This window comes from Lepidothrix coronata, unplaced genomic scaffold, assembly GCF_001604755.1.
Source record: "Lepidothrix coronata isolate B3197 unplaced genomic scaffold, Lepidothrix_coronata-1.0 Scaffold263, whole genome shotgun sequence".
NCBI lineage: Eukaryota > Metazoa > Chordata > Aves > Passeriformes > Pipridae > Lepidothrix > Lepidothrix coronata.
The window spans coordinates 426,294-443,459 of record NW_016690443.1 but is presented as its reverse complement, the minus strand read 5'-3'; the positions used below and the strand labels follow the sequence as shown (position 1 = coordinate 443,459).

General features: G+C 51.9%; 2 protein-coding genes across 3 annotated transcripts in view; one reads left to right on the top strand and one right to left on the bottom strand.

Annotated features, from left to right (window-relative positions):
* The window catches only part of CUNH6orf106 (chromosome unknown C6orf106 homolog), a 27,982-nt gene extending 15,008 nt beyond the window's left edge, over nt 1-12,974 (bottom strand). Inside the window, exons 1-2 of the mRNA XM_017835824.1 lie at nt 12,751-12,974; nt 947-1,101 (exon numbers count right to left, since the gene is read on the bottom strand). Coding sequence (XP_017691313.1) covers nt 947-1,101; nt 12,751-12,908 — 313 coding nt within the window. The 5' untranslated portion in view covers nt 12,909-12,974. The remainder of the gene's footprint in view (nt 1-946; nt 1,102-12,750) is intronic.
* A 606-nt stretch (nt 12,975-13,580) lies between these two features.
* Nucleotides 13,581-17,160, top strand: SNRPC (small nuclear ribonucleoprotein polypeptide C). 2 transcript variants are annotated; one of them, XM_017835721.1, is made up of 5 exons: nt 13,581-13,713; nt 13,904-13,946; nt 14,300-14,408; nt 15,117-15,209; nt 15,810-17,160. In XM_017835721.1, exons 1-5 carry the CDS (start codon nt 13,706-13,708, stop codon nt 15,932-15,934), a joined length of 378 nt encoding a protein of 125 aa, XP_017691210.1. In that variant the 5' UTR covers nt 13,581-13,705; the 3' UTR covers nt 15,935-17,160. The 2 variants fall into 2 exon arrangements, with proteins under 2 accessions (XP_017691210.1, XP_017691211.1); XM_017835722.1 differs by having other exon boundaries at nt 13,583-13,713; nt 15,120-15,209.
* Nucleotides 17,161-17,166: the final 6 nt, after the last annotated feature.

The window sequence follows — 17,166 nt, the reverse complement described above, 5'->3', positions numbered from 1 at the left end:
TTATAAAAAAATTGCCGATTTTTCACAGTAGTGGAGTTTAAGGAAGTTCCACATGTCACCCTTCCATTGTACTGTCAAACAGAAGGAGGCAGAAAAAGTAAACCGAAATATTAAGCCCTTTCTCTAGAACACAGTCTCTATAAATCAGTGTTCTTAAACACCTCCATGTGTCCTGATGAAATACTCTTATATTTTTAGTGTGGTTTTAGTCTCTGTCATACTTGGATATTCTGTCCAAGCCTGTACAGCTCGAGTACTGCAGTTATTCCCAAGCAGAAATCCTGGGAGAGCTGAACCTGACTTGTGATGACTCCCAGTGTCAGGCCTCAGTGTGTGACCATTCTCCCTCACATAACTGCAAGCAGGGCAATTAAATTCAGACACACATTTTAAATGTTTGTGCAACATCCTGTCAGTGCACTGCTTGAGGACAAGAGATTCCTTTGCATCCATGCATCTCGTTTTTCTCCCTGAGTGCATTCCAACAGATCAAGCACTGGGAATGCACTTTGCCCAGTCTCACTTCCTGGATCCCAGCCCCTGCTTTGACTTATTTTGAACTGGAATGTGGTCTCTCCAGCCCTGCATCCTCTTGGAACATGAAAAGGCAATTCTGCCAGAAATGTATTAAAAGCAAAGGAGAGCTGCCATATGACCTTGTGTCACTGCCTCGTTTGTCTGCAGGTTTCCTAGAGCGTGTTTGTGTGGTGGCATGAGGAACAGGACTGATGGCCTGACAGAGCTGCACATCCCGCCACAAAATGTTTGTGCCAGCTCAAGAAGAGGAACTTGCAGAGGTTGGCAGCACCTCCCTCAGGGACAGGGTGGCTCCAGCCCAGGTGAGTGCACACGAGCCCCCTGCCTTGGGCCAGCATCCCCCTCCTGGACCTGCCACCCCACTCCCAGCACCCGCTGCACGGGGTTTGCTGCAGCCCAAAGGCCTCACCTGTGTTCTGTATCCTCCACGTCTTTGTAAACTGGGTATCGGGAGGGATGGACTCCCCTTCACCTATGGTGACATCTTCCACAAAGGACATGGAGGGGACATTGATATTTGGACTCTCGAAATCATAGTAGGCTCCGATGGCAGCTTGTAGATTCCTAAAAGGGAAAAAAGCACATTACAACCTGAAGTACAGGTGGGTCAGGCCCTTTGCACAGGTGCACATGTGTCATCCTGAACAGTTCAGCAAAAATACCCAGACTATAATAGCTCTGCTGCTCGTGTGTTTTTCAAACCTTTGATCTCTACCACATACGGATTCTGTAGTCCAAGATAACAGAGCTCAAAATACAGCATTCTTCCTTGCTAGGGATACTGGCTTAGACCACTTTTCTACTCTGCTTCTATTTTCACTGGAAATCTTGGAGACCTCTACCCCATCAGCTCTTTTTGAAGCTTGCTGAACAGTTCAGGAGGCAACAAGAGGAGAGCTATGGAGGCAAACACAGGGCAGTTTCTTCCCACCAGCCTTGTTTCCTGAGCTAATTTCCAAAGGGCCAAACATCTCCACTTTATTTTGGTACAGAAGGTCCAAAAGGAGCACAAGAGGAACAAAACACACAGAATGCTCTTCTGATAACTCTCAAGGCCAAAGAGCACTGGTAGCTACAGATAATAACTCCAGCCCTGCTGCTTTTGAAACATACCACCAGGTAGAAACTATTTACTCATCATTAAAGTGCCTGCTCAGCTCTGGACAGTCACAATTCACAGGAACTTAGAAACCACCTGAGTCAAAAGTTCCCACTGAATAAAGACAAATGACAGTGCAAGCCTGTGATATATTAAGGACACTCAAAAAGCCACAAATGTTATTGATTCCTGAGCTGTGGTGTAGCTGCAGCCCATGATAATTAATGTGAGAAGAGGAACAGTCAGGCAGGAAGAGGATTCATGAGCCTTAGCTCAGTTCCACGATATACTATTAAGTTATTACGTAAGTGTTTGGCAAGTCATGTAATTCCGCTGTTTATGCATGTCTGAGAGGTTGTGGCCCTAATTTACATGTTGTGAGTGGGTGCTGTGAGAATGGAGATGAGTAAAATCTCCCCAAACGCAACGGGCACAACAACTGCTTTTTATTCATGATTACAGAAATCTGTGCTGCTTTTTTGAACAGGATAGAAAAAAAAAACAAAACCAAACCTTCAGGAACTGAGAGCCACCACCTAAACCAAAGCCCTGCAGAAGCTGCACTGTGTGGGCACAGTGACATATTGAGGGTCTGTACTGTGGTGGAGCATCATGTGTCTGAGCCAGAAAGCCAAGGTGAAAGCAAGAGAAACATTTGCAGCATGACCCTGAGCAAGAGCAAACACGGGGCTTGTGGGGCTGCTTGCCAGCTGGAAAGAGGCTTCAAACGGTGAGTGAAGCAAACTGCCTCCTGTTCAATTCCTACACTGTTCATGGGAAAAACATTCAAATTGGATATTCTGGATAAAATCCGAACTGCATGGGAGCAGTGTCACTGCTTTCTCCTCCCAGAAAACTCAGAGGAGCTGAAGTGCAGCAGCTGATTGCATTGGAGCTGAGGTCAGAAGGGCAGAGCCTTGGTGGGGGCACTGGGAGAGGACCCAAAGAGCCCCACAGTTTGGCAACCAATCCATCACAGTGCCAGCAGACAATTGCTGTGTGAGACACTGGAGTTCCTGACATCCTGCTAAGGAGGCACCGGAGGAACGTCCTGCACAACATGGCCCAGGGATCGATCAGCAATTCAGCAGCCCCAGCCCCACAGCCAGACCTTTGCCACCCCCAGAGTGGACTTTGGTCTGACAGGAGAGCCACCAGGTCCCACTGCCATGGCCAGAACCCTGGATTCCAGACAGAAACCATTATTCAGCCTGAGGCGTTTTCTACTTAGGAGTGTCAGGGCTCTATTTAATCCTGCCAGCTCAGTCAAATGCTGCAGGAAGGGGCCATGTCACATTAGCCAGTAAACAGAGACAAATGCTCAGTTTTACGTCACCAACCGCCTGTTGCTTATACACTGCACAAGATTTACATAACTCACACCAGGGCTGTGCCAAGAGACTCCTGCTCGCTCACCCAGCTAACACCATGAGCTGGAGCTTAGTTTGCACTAGGATTTCTTCCTGTAGTACAGCAATCCAAGGCAAAAGGTATTGTAGGAGCTACAAAAGACAGCAACGCAGCTCTTTCACTTCCTAATCCAGTACTACATAACTGCATTTTCAGACGTACCACAACATCTTGTGAGTGATGATTCTGGAATCAGTTGTACTAAGGTTTTATTGACATTGAGAGGAAAAAAAAAAAAATCTCTGAGGGGCAGATTTCTACTGCAGTTCTGTGTGAGGCAGCCTCACTGTGTTTGTTTGCTTGGCTGCAAACAGGCTTCAGAAGGTAGTGGGCTATTTGTGCACACAGGCCCGGGGCCAGCGCTCCCCTCCCGGGGTCATATTTCAGTGCTCTTTGCCATTGGGAAACAACAACACTCGTTTGCAGCATCGAGTTAAAAACTAACTAAAGAACAACACATGCTGAAAAACAGATTTGCCACCATTTGTGATCAGATATTCTCAAACCCACCTCCCCACTCCCACCGTGTGATCTGTGAGGTGGGGGCTGTTTAGGGTGAGCCGTTCTGTGTGTTCCCATGTCTCTTGGACTCCCCACTAGAGAACTACAAAGAAGCTTCCAGAAACTGAAGAGAAATTCACAGTGGCAAAAGCCAAAGTCAGGATGACAAAGCAAATCTGCCTTGAGTTCACGTTCGTTGACACAGACAGCCCCGGGAGATAGGGATGGAGCAGCGGTGGCCCTGCTCTGTGCCAGAGGTGCCCCCAGCTCACACCTCGGCCGCGTTCCCGCTCACACGACACTGCCTGTCCCACTGCTCCCCAGAGACAGTGCTCCCCCTCCTCCCCTGCCCCGAGCCCCCAAGATCAGTTGGAGGGCAGTGCTCTGGGGCAGGTGCCATTTGCAGAGGCGAATTCTGCAGCCTGGTTCTGTGCAGGCAGCGGAGCCCCAGCAGCACACCGTGCCACGGCATCAGTGGAGCTCACAACCAAATGCCACCCTAATGACAGAGATGGCTTAAGGGCAAACACACTTTAGGCCCTGAAACTTGTCTATTCTTTAAAATACATGTAATTTTTATTTTAATTTACCCTTGTGCCCAGCTGTAACTGCACAGTCTCAAGTGCAGACACTGCAGGGCCAGGCAGGAGCAGTCAGCCCTCGGCAGGACGGGTTATCAGCTAAAGGCTTCTGCTCACACAGCCCTGCCTGCTTGATTTTACTCCTCCTCAGTGGAGTAAACTCACCACACTACTTACTCCCCCTCTGCTCTCTGCCAAAGGAGATAAATTACTATTATAAACCAAACAACTCTGCAAATGCAGCCAGTTTAATTGACATGACTGAGCTCTTCTAATTACAGGGGTGGCCACACAGCTCTTTCTTAACAGGGCCCTCCAGGTCCCAGGCCCTCCTTGCATTCCCGAAATTAAGCAATTTTTCCATTTTTAGAGCAGTCCCAGGCCACAGCAGTGTGTAGCCCTGCCACACTTACAGAGCAGGTCTGACAGGATCCAGGCCCTAACTCCTGGGTAAAGCCTCCAGTCACAAGTCACCCCAGTGAGCAGGTGAGCCCAGGGATCAGCACCATGCTCAATTTTAGTCCTAAGAGCGAGATTCCAAAGAGAGAGAGGGGAGGAGGCAGCAAATACAGGTTACAGCTCCACATCATCACCCAAATCCACTCTACCTCTACTCCTTCCTCTCCAAGGGCATCCCATGACTCTTAGGTGTCAAGCACTTTTCCCACACAACACCAAAGTGTTCCTTTTCGGATCAGTTCTTTTGCTCTGCTGCTTAGTTTCAAGCCTCAGGAGCTAAATTACAATAGTCAAGTTAAAAACCTTCTCTGCTAATAGCTCTGGAGATGTCCCTTAACAACTCTTAAGTGTTAGCAAAGAGGTGGCTCGTCTTGAGCCCTTCTTTCCCTTCCCTGTTTTTTTCCAGACAGCCTTTTGTTATGTTAAACCAATATATTTAGGCATTAATTACTCCCAATTAACCAGGTCACCACGGCAGTATTCAAAAATAAAAGAAACTTTTCCAAATCACTTCACAAACTCGAGGCCTCCTTACACAGCCTCACTGTCCTACAAACAACCACCAGCACACGGGTAAGTGGAAATGGTTTTTTAATTAATTGAATCAGAGTTTTTCCAGGAGAATGAAGAAACCGAAGCACCAAGGCTGCTGCGGCCTCACGAAAAGCACGGCAGGTGCCCAGTACCTTCCTGCTCCCCAGAACACGGAGACTTCTTTCAGCATCAAGAAAAAGAGCTGTACAACCAGGTCCTCCAAACACAGAAGACGAGGGACACGAGAACTTGAACTATAAATGTTACAGGAATCTGCAAATTTTCATTTATTGTCAAATTCTTTGATGAAAGAGCCAATGATATGCCTTTTTTTAAGAAATAGATTTGGGGGGTGTAGGGGGGTATAAAAATTCAAATCAAATCGCAGTTAAAGCTCAAAATCCAGTTTGCAAATTTCCCTCTTTGTGGCTCCTGCCCATGCCCAGAGCCCCCACCAGCTCCCAGGGAATGCTGCAGGGCTCTGGTTCTGCCGAGCTGTCAGAACACAACTGTGGCACCGAGGGCTCCTTCCATGTGCAACTGCAGACGGGGCAGCCCTTGGATCACGCCCGTCCCGCCAGCAGAGGACATTTCTGAGGTCGTGGAGAAGCACTGTGAGACACAGACACTGTGAGGAAGGTGCCAAGGGGCACATCTGTCCCTAGGGAGGGAGGGAGGAGCCAGGCAGGTGCCGCTGGGAGGTGTGTCCCCTGCAGGTCTCTCCTGCAGTGTTTTGTCACGAGCAAGGCAGCTCAGGTGGTACCTCCTGGAAACAGGCAATGCAGACACCGAGCAGTGCTAAACATCAGAGTAAAACCTCCAGCACAGCACACACGAGGGAGGACACCTCGGACTCCTTCTGTAACTCAAGTCTCAACCTCCATAGGCCTTTCCTCGCTCTCCAAATGCACCGTGTAACCAGGCACCACAGCACCCCAGCAGGTGTCCATTGTTAAAAAACAAAAAGAAATAGTGCAGCAGATGGACAATTTCTTACTCCTTAATAATGGAACATCTTTACATGAAACAAGGGGTGGAGACTAAAAATGCATATGGAGGCCATGCAAGTGAGGCAAACCTCAGTACACTCCTTTTGCCTCTGAGTTTCTGCTCTCTCAGTCGGATGTTATTCACCCCAGCTCTCAGGGAACTGGGGGATTGCTGACACTCCAGGCTGGGACATCTCCAACAGCTTCTATCGCTCCTGAAGCAGGAGTTGCCTCACTCCAAGCCTTGGAGGAGGCTGAAGAGGGTGGGGGGAAGAGCCAGGCTCATCATGAGGCAGGGAACCACTTCTACCTGGAGCTTTCAATTCAAATGTTCAACAGAGATGACACATGGCAATTATGTGCAAAGTCTCAAGATGGTTTGAAGGACTGGAATTTTAATCAGTGAATAGCTTTCAATAGAGAGAATTTCAGAAAGCAAAATTTGTGTGTCAGTTACCTTCATTCTTGACCTCTTTTACACCAAACTTACACTAAACTCTACACATGAGGTTAGGAAACCACCTTAGAAGAGGTTTGATGATGCAAAACGACCACGAGGGAAGCTGAAAGCTTTAAGCTGAACTTAAACAGCTGAAGGAGGGGGGGAAAGGGCTGGCTAATTCAAAGGTTATGTATATTCTCACATGAAGCCACAGAAAAGCATGTAATTGTCTTAGTTGAAAGCAGCAGTTCCAAATACAAGTGGGGTGTTCCAGGAAGAAAACAGAAACCTGTGGTGACAGAAGCCATCCCATGCTCTGCAGGGGCTGCACAAGGAGAGAAACTGAGCGCCCACAGCGTCCTCAGAGCACCCACAGCACCAAAGGAAATCACTGTCCTCAAGCAGTTTTAGTGTGCACACAAACACCCACAGCAGCTGCTGAAACCTTCCCGGGATACCTGCCCAGGGCTGAGCACAGTCCCTCACCTGGGCACGGCCCCCCAGGACCTGGGCACGGCCCCTTGCCCAGCAGCAGCACCATAACCATGGCACTACAAGCTCGAGCCCACAGAGCCATCCCCAGCAGCTGAGCCCTCCCAAAGCAGGTGGTCACAGCAGCTCTAAGTGTGGGGTAAAATATCCTGAGAATGTCCCAGCAGGAGCTGCCACTGAAAACAGGCAACAACTCTTCCCAGTGGAAAGTCAGCAAGGGCTGCCAGTACACAGGAGATTCTGTAACTGCCAATTCCCCAGTACAAACTATGTCACCAATCTATAATTGTCTGCAGGAAAGTAAAGGGGGATTAAGCTGCAGAAACTGTCTGAGAACAAGTTGGGGCATGTAAGGCAGAATTCAACTGGACCAAAATTATATTGTACCCACTTCCTACTGCTACAGTTGCCTGCTTATGCTTCCATGCCACAGGCACCCAATTTTTAAATGTTTTGTACATTGGAGCACAATTATAGTATGTTCCACAGTTAAAAATACAATTTCTTTAAAGTCTAGATTTCATTCAAAATAATCAGGTCAAACACTTGAGTTATTCTGGAGAAAAGAGGTGTGGGTTTAGTTGTTTTTTGTTTTGTTTTGTTTTTTTACACACTAGATAAAAGCTTCCAAGAAAATATTTTTAAATTGTTTAATTCTGTAATGTTGTTATTTTTAGTAGCATCAGGAGACAGCTGTGGACACAGAGAGGCACCAGTCTGTGATGGTTCTCATGCACTAAGATACACCCACAACGTTTCAAGTGAGCCACAACAGATCAAACAGTGTAAAACCCCTTTTCCCTCCCCAGCCCGAGGGTGTAAATGACCTGTGCAGGGCTCCCGTCCTGACATCCTGGCCACTGCCCATCAGGAACCACCAGATCTGCTTCTAGGGTGTCCCTTCTGCCTGTGAGGACAGCGGGTCCCCCACTGGGTTAGAGCAAGAAAGACATCGAGTTTAAATCCTCAGCTTCTCTTCCCTACTAAAGTTTATCAAAACCCAATCGATGTTTTGAACCCAGTGCTTCCCTCTTGTCACCAGACTTGCTCCAGCTGGTCACCACCTACAAACATTAACCCGACCAGAGTCACACTGGGATTGCTCAAAAAACACCCTGTGTCCTGAGTCACAGCAGGAACAGGGGACTCTGCTCTCTATCACCTGATAAGGACAATGGGAAGCAAAGACCAGGAGCTGCTGTTACTGCCCCACCGACACTGAGTGAGGACTGAACAACCCACAGGCATTCCCAGGGAAGGGGGAGGATTGACTTGGAAGATAAGGTCTCATTTCCTGCCTCTTCCACCACAGGAGGATTCCCCACTGCCCTCTCAAAAGGGAGAGGACACCTTAATTAAAGTCTCGGAGGGCACCTGAACACTGGGTTTTAACAGCAGTTCTGCAAACACCTGGGGATACAAATCAGGAGCAGGAGTGCTGGTGTTACTGTGAGAAACACATCCCACCTGAGAGAATCCTCTTGACTGGGTCTGTTCTGTTAAATTCTAACGTCCTGATGTTTTACTTAAACAGACCTCAAGTATTTCTCTGAGTAGCACTACTATCAGGTGTAAAGAGACAAGCTTTCACACACAGACCTCAGCTGTAGTGAAAGCACGAGCCCATCATCTTTGCTAGAACTCAAAAATCTAACACTTATACTAAGCCATGGGAAAATTAATTAAAACCCCTATTAGCTAAACCACATCTTTAGACTTCCAATCCAGTTGCCCACCTGGGCAATACAGGTGTTCCAGTGGATATAAAGAATTTGAACAGCCGGGATGGAAACAGGCATCTCTAAGGCAATGGGAGTTCTGTTAAAAGCCAACACCTGCTCTCCAAAGCCAGTAAAAGGCACAGAGGTGCTAGATTTTTCTCCTTGCCATGCTGGACAATCCCAGATTTCTGAGGTAAGAACCGCTATCCCCAATCTGGCTCTCTCACTCGCACACACTGAACTGCCCCATACCTGACACCAGAGAGAAGGAGGTTTGACTGCAGATTTCTGCAGTATTTTCAGAAATGAACTTATAAATATCTCCATGCAAAACATCACCTTGGGAGTACTAGTTAAACCATAGCTACAAATTCACCTAAACAGATGAAAAAAAACTAAGGACCTGTAGCAGAGATCTGACAACCTCAAAAATAATAACCTTAAACGGACCTTTTTTATCCGAAAGCTGGATCCAAAAGACTTTGCAACAGTAAAGCTTCCCCCCACACACAATGGAAACCATCATTATCTGACACACATCAATTAAATATCACACCTACTAGACTCATAAAAATTCAGCTTTCTAAACAAAAGCTAAAAAGAGAATGTAAAGAAATATTACATGTAATTACTGATATATATATATATATATTCTTCCAAACTAGGAATCCCTCACCCAACTGCACTGAAATATGGATTTTAAATCCACCACCACCAGGTACTTCAAACTAATTCACTTTCTCATGGAACTAAAGAAGCTCCAAGCCTCTCACCCTTAAAGCTGGCACACTCTCCAATTAAAAGAAAATCATTCCTTTTTATTGCCCCAATACAATTTCCACACTAACTTTAGAGAAATCCAATGACTTTTATGGGGTTCCAGGAGCTCCCCCTGCATGTGGGCTGAGACTGGAGGGGTTCAAACCCACTCCTGCTCATCTCACATATCTCTGTGGAGCTGCAGGCAACATGTGGGACTTCACTGCACCACAAAAATCCCTCACACGAGCCCCCCTGCTCCCAGCTGTGGCACAGCCCAACATCTGGAGGGGAGGGAGCAGAGCCAAACACACCAGGTAACCCAGGGGATTTGATCCTGGATGCAATGGCAGCAAAACACCCTCCCGACTTCACTGCCTGGAGTTTCCTCCAGAGGAAGAAACATTTTGGCACCACAACAGTTCACTTTTGGTTTTAGGCTGAAAGCGAAAGCTCAGCCTCTCCCTCCGCAGCCTCATAGCTCAGAATAGAAAACAAATAAATAAAAGGTAAAGTGGGATGGTATGTGCTGCCCTTGGGGAACCTATAGCTGGGCTCTGGGGAAGGCAAAGTCAGATTTGTGCAGCAGGAAGGCAAGAAGTCAGCACAGCCCATAGACAGAACTCAGCTCCACAGAGGCAGAACTCTAGGAAAGTGTTTCATAAATACCAGGGAAAAGACAAAGGGTTTAACCTGTATTTCTTGCAGATCAAGGAACAGCCTCAGAAACTTCAGATGCATATGCTCCACCTGAAGCATTTTTGCAGCACTTAACAAAACCAGCTGGCAGTTCCTTAGCACTGCCCAAGCCTGCCAGAATCCCAAAGGGGCATTGGGCAATTCCCGGGAACTGGAGGAGTGGGTACAGACCTTTAGAGGCTGCTTACAGGTATCTATACTCCTCCCCAGTCAGCCACTAATCTTCCCCCCAGATTGGCCAAACAAGCTATTTAAAAATACTTCCTCTGTTCCAGCAGAACTGCAAATTCACTGTAAATCCACTGACCACAATTACCAACGATGCTGTTGGAAATGGTCTTTCAAAGCACATTAACCTCTGTTCACTACGGTGCGTGAAAGGCACAAACCAGGGAAGGAATTGCAGGTCTGGAGACGACATTTATTGCCAAAGGGCAGCTTTCACACCTGGGAAGAAGCTCTAGTGAAATTATTTATGTCTTTGTTAATTAACTCACACATGGACATTGTTACACAGAACCCAGTCTGCCCAGTGTGTGCACTTGTCACCTCCACCACGAGCCCCCTCACCATCTCCTGCAGGTGAACATCAATCCTGATGCAGAAGGAAGGGATCGTGCCTGCAGGAACACGCCATGCCTTTAACACACGGAAAAGTGACCCGACAGTCTCACCCAGACAAATCATTTGCAGGACAGCCCGATGCCAGAAGGCTCTGACCCCAATTCCAGGCCACACGAGGCAAACCTGGCTGGCCATGCCCGAACCACCTGGGCAGTGTGGATTGCACAGGGCCCTCAACGGGCACGGGAGAGGAGCTTCCAGAACAGGGCCACGTGTCCCGAGCACACCGTGTGCGCTGAGGGAGAGCGGGGTGAGCGCGGGGTCAGCCCCGCCGGGCCGACGACCCCGCAGGGCAGGGACAGACCCCGGGCAGGACTGCAAACAGCGGCACAGGAACGGCACCAACCCGGGGGGAGCAGCCCCTGCCAGCCCCCCTGCCCGTGCTGGGAACGGGCACGGCACCCCCAGGGGCGCTGAGCCCCCCAGAGCAGTCCCAGCACGCGCAGCCCACCAACCCCACAGGCTGCCTGGGCACACACCCTGTGCACACACCCATCCATCCACAAGGCTTATCAACTAATACTTCAGAAAAAATGTGAAAACTTATGTTTTCAGAACCAAACTAGCCACCGGAGTTGGGAAATTAAAGCTATTTTAATCACTTTAGATATTCTTCAACTGTAACTAAAAGTCTGAAAAAGCCCTTGGTTTTGAAATGCTGTTATTCAAACACAAATTCAATACTGCCAATGAGAAAGAGCTGCTTCAACACAAACCAGGAACACTCTGGCTACACACAGCAACTCCACGAGTAACTTCCAGGTTCAGCTCTGCTCCCCCCGGGAAACTCAGAGAAAACCCCAGGATCACACTGCAGGGTCAGTTTTAGTCATATCACCAACAAACAAAGAAGTGGGAAAGCATCTTCTGCTGGGAACCAACCACTTCTCCAGAGCAAATGCCTGAACTCCACAAGACCTTCTCTCACGTTGTGTCAGCTCATAAAACACAAGGAATCACTTGCTATTTCCCTACTCCCCCACTACAGATGCAGATTTGCCACTATAACTCAATATAGAACCAGAGGAGGAGGGAAAGACAAAAGCAAGGAACTGACAAAGTTGTCTTATCACTGTTTATAAGCTCAACGATTCCACACAAGTTTTCTCCCAACTGTTGATATCCAGACCTCTCCCTGGATTTCAGGTTTCAAAGCTGAGGTTTCTGGGTTTGATGTTCCACCTCTAAGAAAAGGACACTGGAGACGGACTGAGAGGGGCAAGTGCTCATAACAAGCCAAACCCCCCAAATCCACACGGCAGCAGCTCCACAACATTTTCGCAGTCACTGGGCTCACTGCACGAGAACACTCCTGGTTTCTGGTTTTCACCAGTATATTGAGGACTTCTCACGTTTTTCTGGAGCCCCAGCTTCCCTGACAACCTGCGCCTGCTTTTCCCCTTGGCAGTGACACGGAGCCTTTATAAAGCCAAACACACCGAAAGTCAGCGGGTTTCGAGGCCCTCAGCCCGCAGCAGACGCCGAGTTTTCCCCGAACCCACCGGTGACTTTCACCCGTGCACGGCGGCCGCTCCCGGGCCCCCCGAGCGCCTTCCAGCCGCAACTCCCCCTCCCCTGAGGCCGGTTCGGTGTCGCGGGGCCCCGGCCCGGCCCCAGCCGCGGCCCCCCGGCACACGGCCCGTAGGTCGGTTCGCCACCCTCCAACAGCCCCGCGGCCCTCGGACCGGCGAACGGGCACGGCCAAACCCCGAGCGGGGCCGGGGGTCAGCGCCGCCAGCCACGGCTCGTCCCGCTCCCCCCCGAGCCCCAGGAGCGGCCCCGGGCCCGGCACAAACACCGCCCGTGCCCGCGGGCCCCGGGCCGGGGGAGCCGTGCCCGCAGCCCCTCGGCCCCGGAGCCCCCCGGGCCCCACACCCGCCCCGCCCGCGGCCCCGGCCCGCACCAGTTGGTCATGTCGAGGAAGAAGGCGCAGCCGGCGGGGCTGAGCTGGAAGCCGAGCAGGCGCTGGAACTCGCCGATGAGCACGTCCTTGTCGGTGGTGCCGAGGCAGCTGAACTTCTGCATGAGCTCGGCGTCCAGGTCCACGTCCATGCCCTCCATGGCCGGGGGTCCCGGGCCGGGCCGGCGCCGCCTCAGCGCCGCGCGCGAGGGGGGGCGCGCGGGGGCGGCCGGGGGTGCGCGCGCGCCGTCCGCGCTCTGCGCCTGCGCCGCCCCGCCCCGCCTCGCGCGGCGCCGAGGCGTCACCGCCGCGCTGACGTCACCTCGCGCGCGCGAGGGGGGGCGGGGCCACGCGCCCGCGGACAAGGCAGGGAACGCGGCAAGGACGAGGGGGCGGAGGCCTAGTATGCAAATGACGTCCGGGCATGACGCGCGCGTTCCGCGCTGGGGTGCTGCGTCACCGGCGGGCAGCCCCGCCCCCCGCCGCGCGCTGCCTTCCATATATGGCGGCGGCGCGGCCCGCGGGATTACGGATGCAAATTAATTGCTGTGACGTCACGCAACACCATGCAAATGAGGCTGCGCAAGGCCCGCCGGGAAACCGCTTGGTGTTTTTTCCTCCACAAAATGACGCTTTTCCCGTAGTTTTCGGCCGCGCGAGGCCGCTTCGTGACCCGGGGCAGGGGGTGTTTCCCGTGAGGAGAACACGGAGGGGCCAGCTCTGTCCCGGCAGCGCCGCGGGCAGCAGCGAACCCCGCGCGCTGTACACGGGGGGCGGTGCGGGCGGTGCCGGGCCCCTAGACGGGGAGCGGTGGCGCGACCGAGGGCGGGGCCTATCCACCGTCCCCTCCGGGCCCTACGGCGGCCGGCGGGGGACAAGTGGCGGCGCTGTGTGATTGCGTGCGTGCGTGAGTGCGTGCGTGCGTGCGTCACGTCCGTCTGGCGGCGGCGGGAGCATCATGCCCAAGTGAGAGCGGGGCGAACGGGGGGGCCGGGACCGGGACCAGGACCAGGGAGACCGGGCAGACTGAGCCCGGCCCGGCCCGGCCCAGCCCAGCCCAGCCCAGCCCAACCCAGCCCAGTCCAGCCACGTGGGGCCGATCCGGGGCTCACAGCGCAAGGGGGGGGCTCTCAGTAACCCGCTTTTCCCTGTTCAGGTTTTACTGCGATTACTGCGACACGTACCTCACCCATGACTCGGTGAGTACCAAGAACATCAAAATAAACTTATTCGGACCAAGACCACGGCTCATGACATAAGTGATGTCACTTATTGTCTCCTGATTCCAGCCAGAAGAGGCCGTGCCGTGTTCCCGGCCCTCCCAGCGGGGCAGTGACGCTCCGGTGCCCGCGGGGGTCCGGGGAAGGCAGCTGGGGGGCCCTCGGGGCACCTTCTGCTTAAACTGGGGGGTCAACACTTATCACGCAAAGGTTTTGTGCATCTCCCGTCCTCTGACTGGGCACAAACCAAGCTGCTTTGTGCTGCTGAATTGCCTGTGTTTAAAATCACACCGAGTCCTCAGTAACCTTTAGGTTTCTCTGATGTTTCCCAGCCCTCCGTGAGGAAAACCCACTGCAGTGGCCGGAAGCACAAGGAGAACGTGAAGGACTATTACCAGAAATGGATGGAGGAGCAGGCCCAGAGCCTGATTGACAAAACAAGTAAGGCCAATCCTTCCGTGACACCCCTGCCCTCCCCTGCCTCTCCTCTGACTGCTCTTCCCTGCTCCCACCTCAATTCGTTCTTACTGCCCTGGGGAAGTCATGAGAGAAAACTTCACTTGGACGCTTCTTGAGCTCTGGCAGGCCCAGAGCCATGCCTACTTCCCAGGGGAGTGTTCCAGTGTCCCACCACCCTCTGGTGGAAGAGCCTGTTCCTAAAACCTCCCATCTGGGCTTCCCCCGACGCATCCTCATTCCGTTTCCTTTTGCCCGTTTCCCTTGTGATGCTTCCAACCTTCCCATCTTTCGCCTTCCTCCTACTCGACTCCAGCCTTTTGAATTTCTGCCCTTGCCTTCCCCCCGTTCCCTGCTCCCTGTCCCTCCCAGCCCTTGCCCCGTTGCCATTCCAGCACAGCATGTCCCGGTGGAGCGCTGCGGATCCCGCCGTGTGTGTGGTGTTCCTGTCCCCGCCTGGGTGCCGTGGGGGTGTGACACAGCCCCCTGGTCCCCGTGTAACAGTGATTGTCTCCAGGAGTGCCAGGTGCTCCCGCCCGCAGGGACGTGTCCGGAGTCGGCTGCATGACGCGATGTTCTCTCCGCGGGGCATGAACGGACGAGTCCCCCGGCGCTTCCTCGGCCTAGTAACTGGTTTTTTTTTCCCTGGGATTCTTTCTTTCCTTTTTTTTTTTTTTTTTTTCCCCCCCAATGTAGCGGCTGCATTCCAGCAAGGGAAAATCCCACCGACGCCGTTCTCGGCACCACCTCCGGCCGGAGCCATGATCCCACCTCCTCCCAGCATCCGTAAGTCTCACCTGGCACTTTGGGACTGAGACCATGGCCCTCCTGAGATGTGTGCCTTGTGGCCTCGACTTGGAAAGAAAAGTCCTTTTAGCTTGAAACCAAGTCAAGACATTTTGAGCTTATGCTACCGAAGTGTGGGGGAGTTCTGTGTGGGGGCAGTCCAGCAGCACCCCAGTCCTTGGTGTGTCTGATCTCAGGGATGCTCAGACTGTCAGTAGCGGGGAGAGCCCCTCCATCTGTGGGGGCTCCCGTGCAGGCGGCTCCATCAGAACTGCCAGTGGTGCATGGGTTTGGGTTGGGCTTTTTAAATAGAATAATTTTGATAACCTTTTGCACTTGAGCTGGCAAAGGGCCGAGAGACCTCCAGCCCAAGTCCTGCTATTGGGAGTGGCAGTTCCCTGCACTGGGTGTGCACAGCTGGAGTTGGCAGCCAGCATATTCCTCTTCTGGGTCATCTGGCACCTGGAGTCAGGGCTGGGAGTGAGGGAGGCAGATGTAAAGCCACCAAGGCCTTAGTTACTGCCATGTGCCGTGAGAGTGAATAACTGCATTGCCTGAGGGTGCTGGCTGCTTGCAGTGTGTAACTGTCTCTGTGTCCAGCTGGCCCCCCCCGGCCTGGGATGATGCCGGCCCCACACATGGGGGGGCCCCCGATGATGCCAATGATGGGCCCACCCCCCCCGGGAATGATGCCAGTGGGACCCGGTGAGTCTGGGATGGGGTGACTCTGTCGGGGGTGCTGGGGGGGTCTGGGGGATGTGTCCTGACCCACTGGTGACTAAGCTGTGGGGAGCAGGGCTGGGCTGGGCTGGGGGCACACTCTGCTCACACCTCTGTCACTGTTACCCCCCTGCATACAACAGTCTTACAGCCACTCATTAAAGCCCCCTTACTCCTGGCTGAGAGTCACCAGCCCTCCCTGCACAGCTGAAATTATGGCTCTGGAAAGCTGTAGCTGTTCTTCCTCTGCTCTGAGCAGTAATTTTTTAGGAATTTGGTGTCTGCATCTCTCAGGTTTTGCACAAGGGGCACGTTTCTGCACTAAATGAATTTCACTGTTTAAAATGTCTCAAGATAACGTGTTCTAGAGAAATAATGGGCCTGAAAAAGCTTTTTTTTAGAACTGTAAAGGCAAACTAAAAGGTCTTTGATCCATTCCACTCCTGAGTTTCCTGGCATTTGAAGAATTCTCAGGGGATGTCTTACTGGAGCATTTCCCAGAACAGCTCTACAGGAACACACACATGTGCACTGAGAGTAGTGAAGTGTCTTTGCAATTACTGTCTTGTGGTAGAAAGTGTTCTGTAAGTGTTTTTAAAGCACAAGATAAGTACACAATCTGCAATATTCAGCAGCCTGGTGAAAATAAATGGCAAAGTGGGATGGAAACCATTATTTCAGGGCTGTGCAGCAAAGCCCATGCTTTTCCCTGGCCGTGCTCTTTCCCAGCTGGAAGAGGTGCCCAGTGCTTGTTCGTGGGCACATGGGAGGCTTTTGCAGCACTTTTCTCCAAACAAACTCTCCAGATCAGTAATTAAGCTCACGTGTCTCTCTCATGACTGGCAATAATTTACTGGTGAATATTGTCAGGGTGGGTGTATAACCTATGAGCTTGGTTCCTCCTCTGCTGATGGCTGAGCTCCTTCAGGGAACAGAATCCATCTCAGCAGCTTCCAGACTGGAAGTTCCTTGATGGGGGGAGAGAACCTGCCCACTGTACAGTGTGGAATTTCTCTCTGTGAGGGTGGGGAGGCCCTGGCACAGGTTGCCCAGAGAAGCTGTGGCTGCCCCTGGAATCCCTGGAAGTGTCCAAGGCCAGGTTGGACGGGACTTGGAGCAACCTGGGCTAGTGGAAGGTGTCCCTGCCCGTGGAGTGGGCTGGAAATAGGTCTTTAAGGTCCCTTCCAATGCAAAGCATTCTGTGTTCTGTGGTGACTGGGCATTGCTGTTCCCAATG

Coding starts and splice junctions, on each gene's coding strand:
- SNRPC (XM_017835721.1), top strand. Junction 13,947..14,299: donor CGTACCTCACCCATGACTCG/GTGAGTACCAAG, acceptor GATGTTTCCCAG/CCCTCCGTGAGGAAAACCCA. Junction 15,210..15,809: donor CCCACCTCCTCCCAGCATCC/GTAAGTCTCACC, acceptor CTCTGTGTCCAG/CTGGCCCCCCCCGGCCTGGG.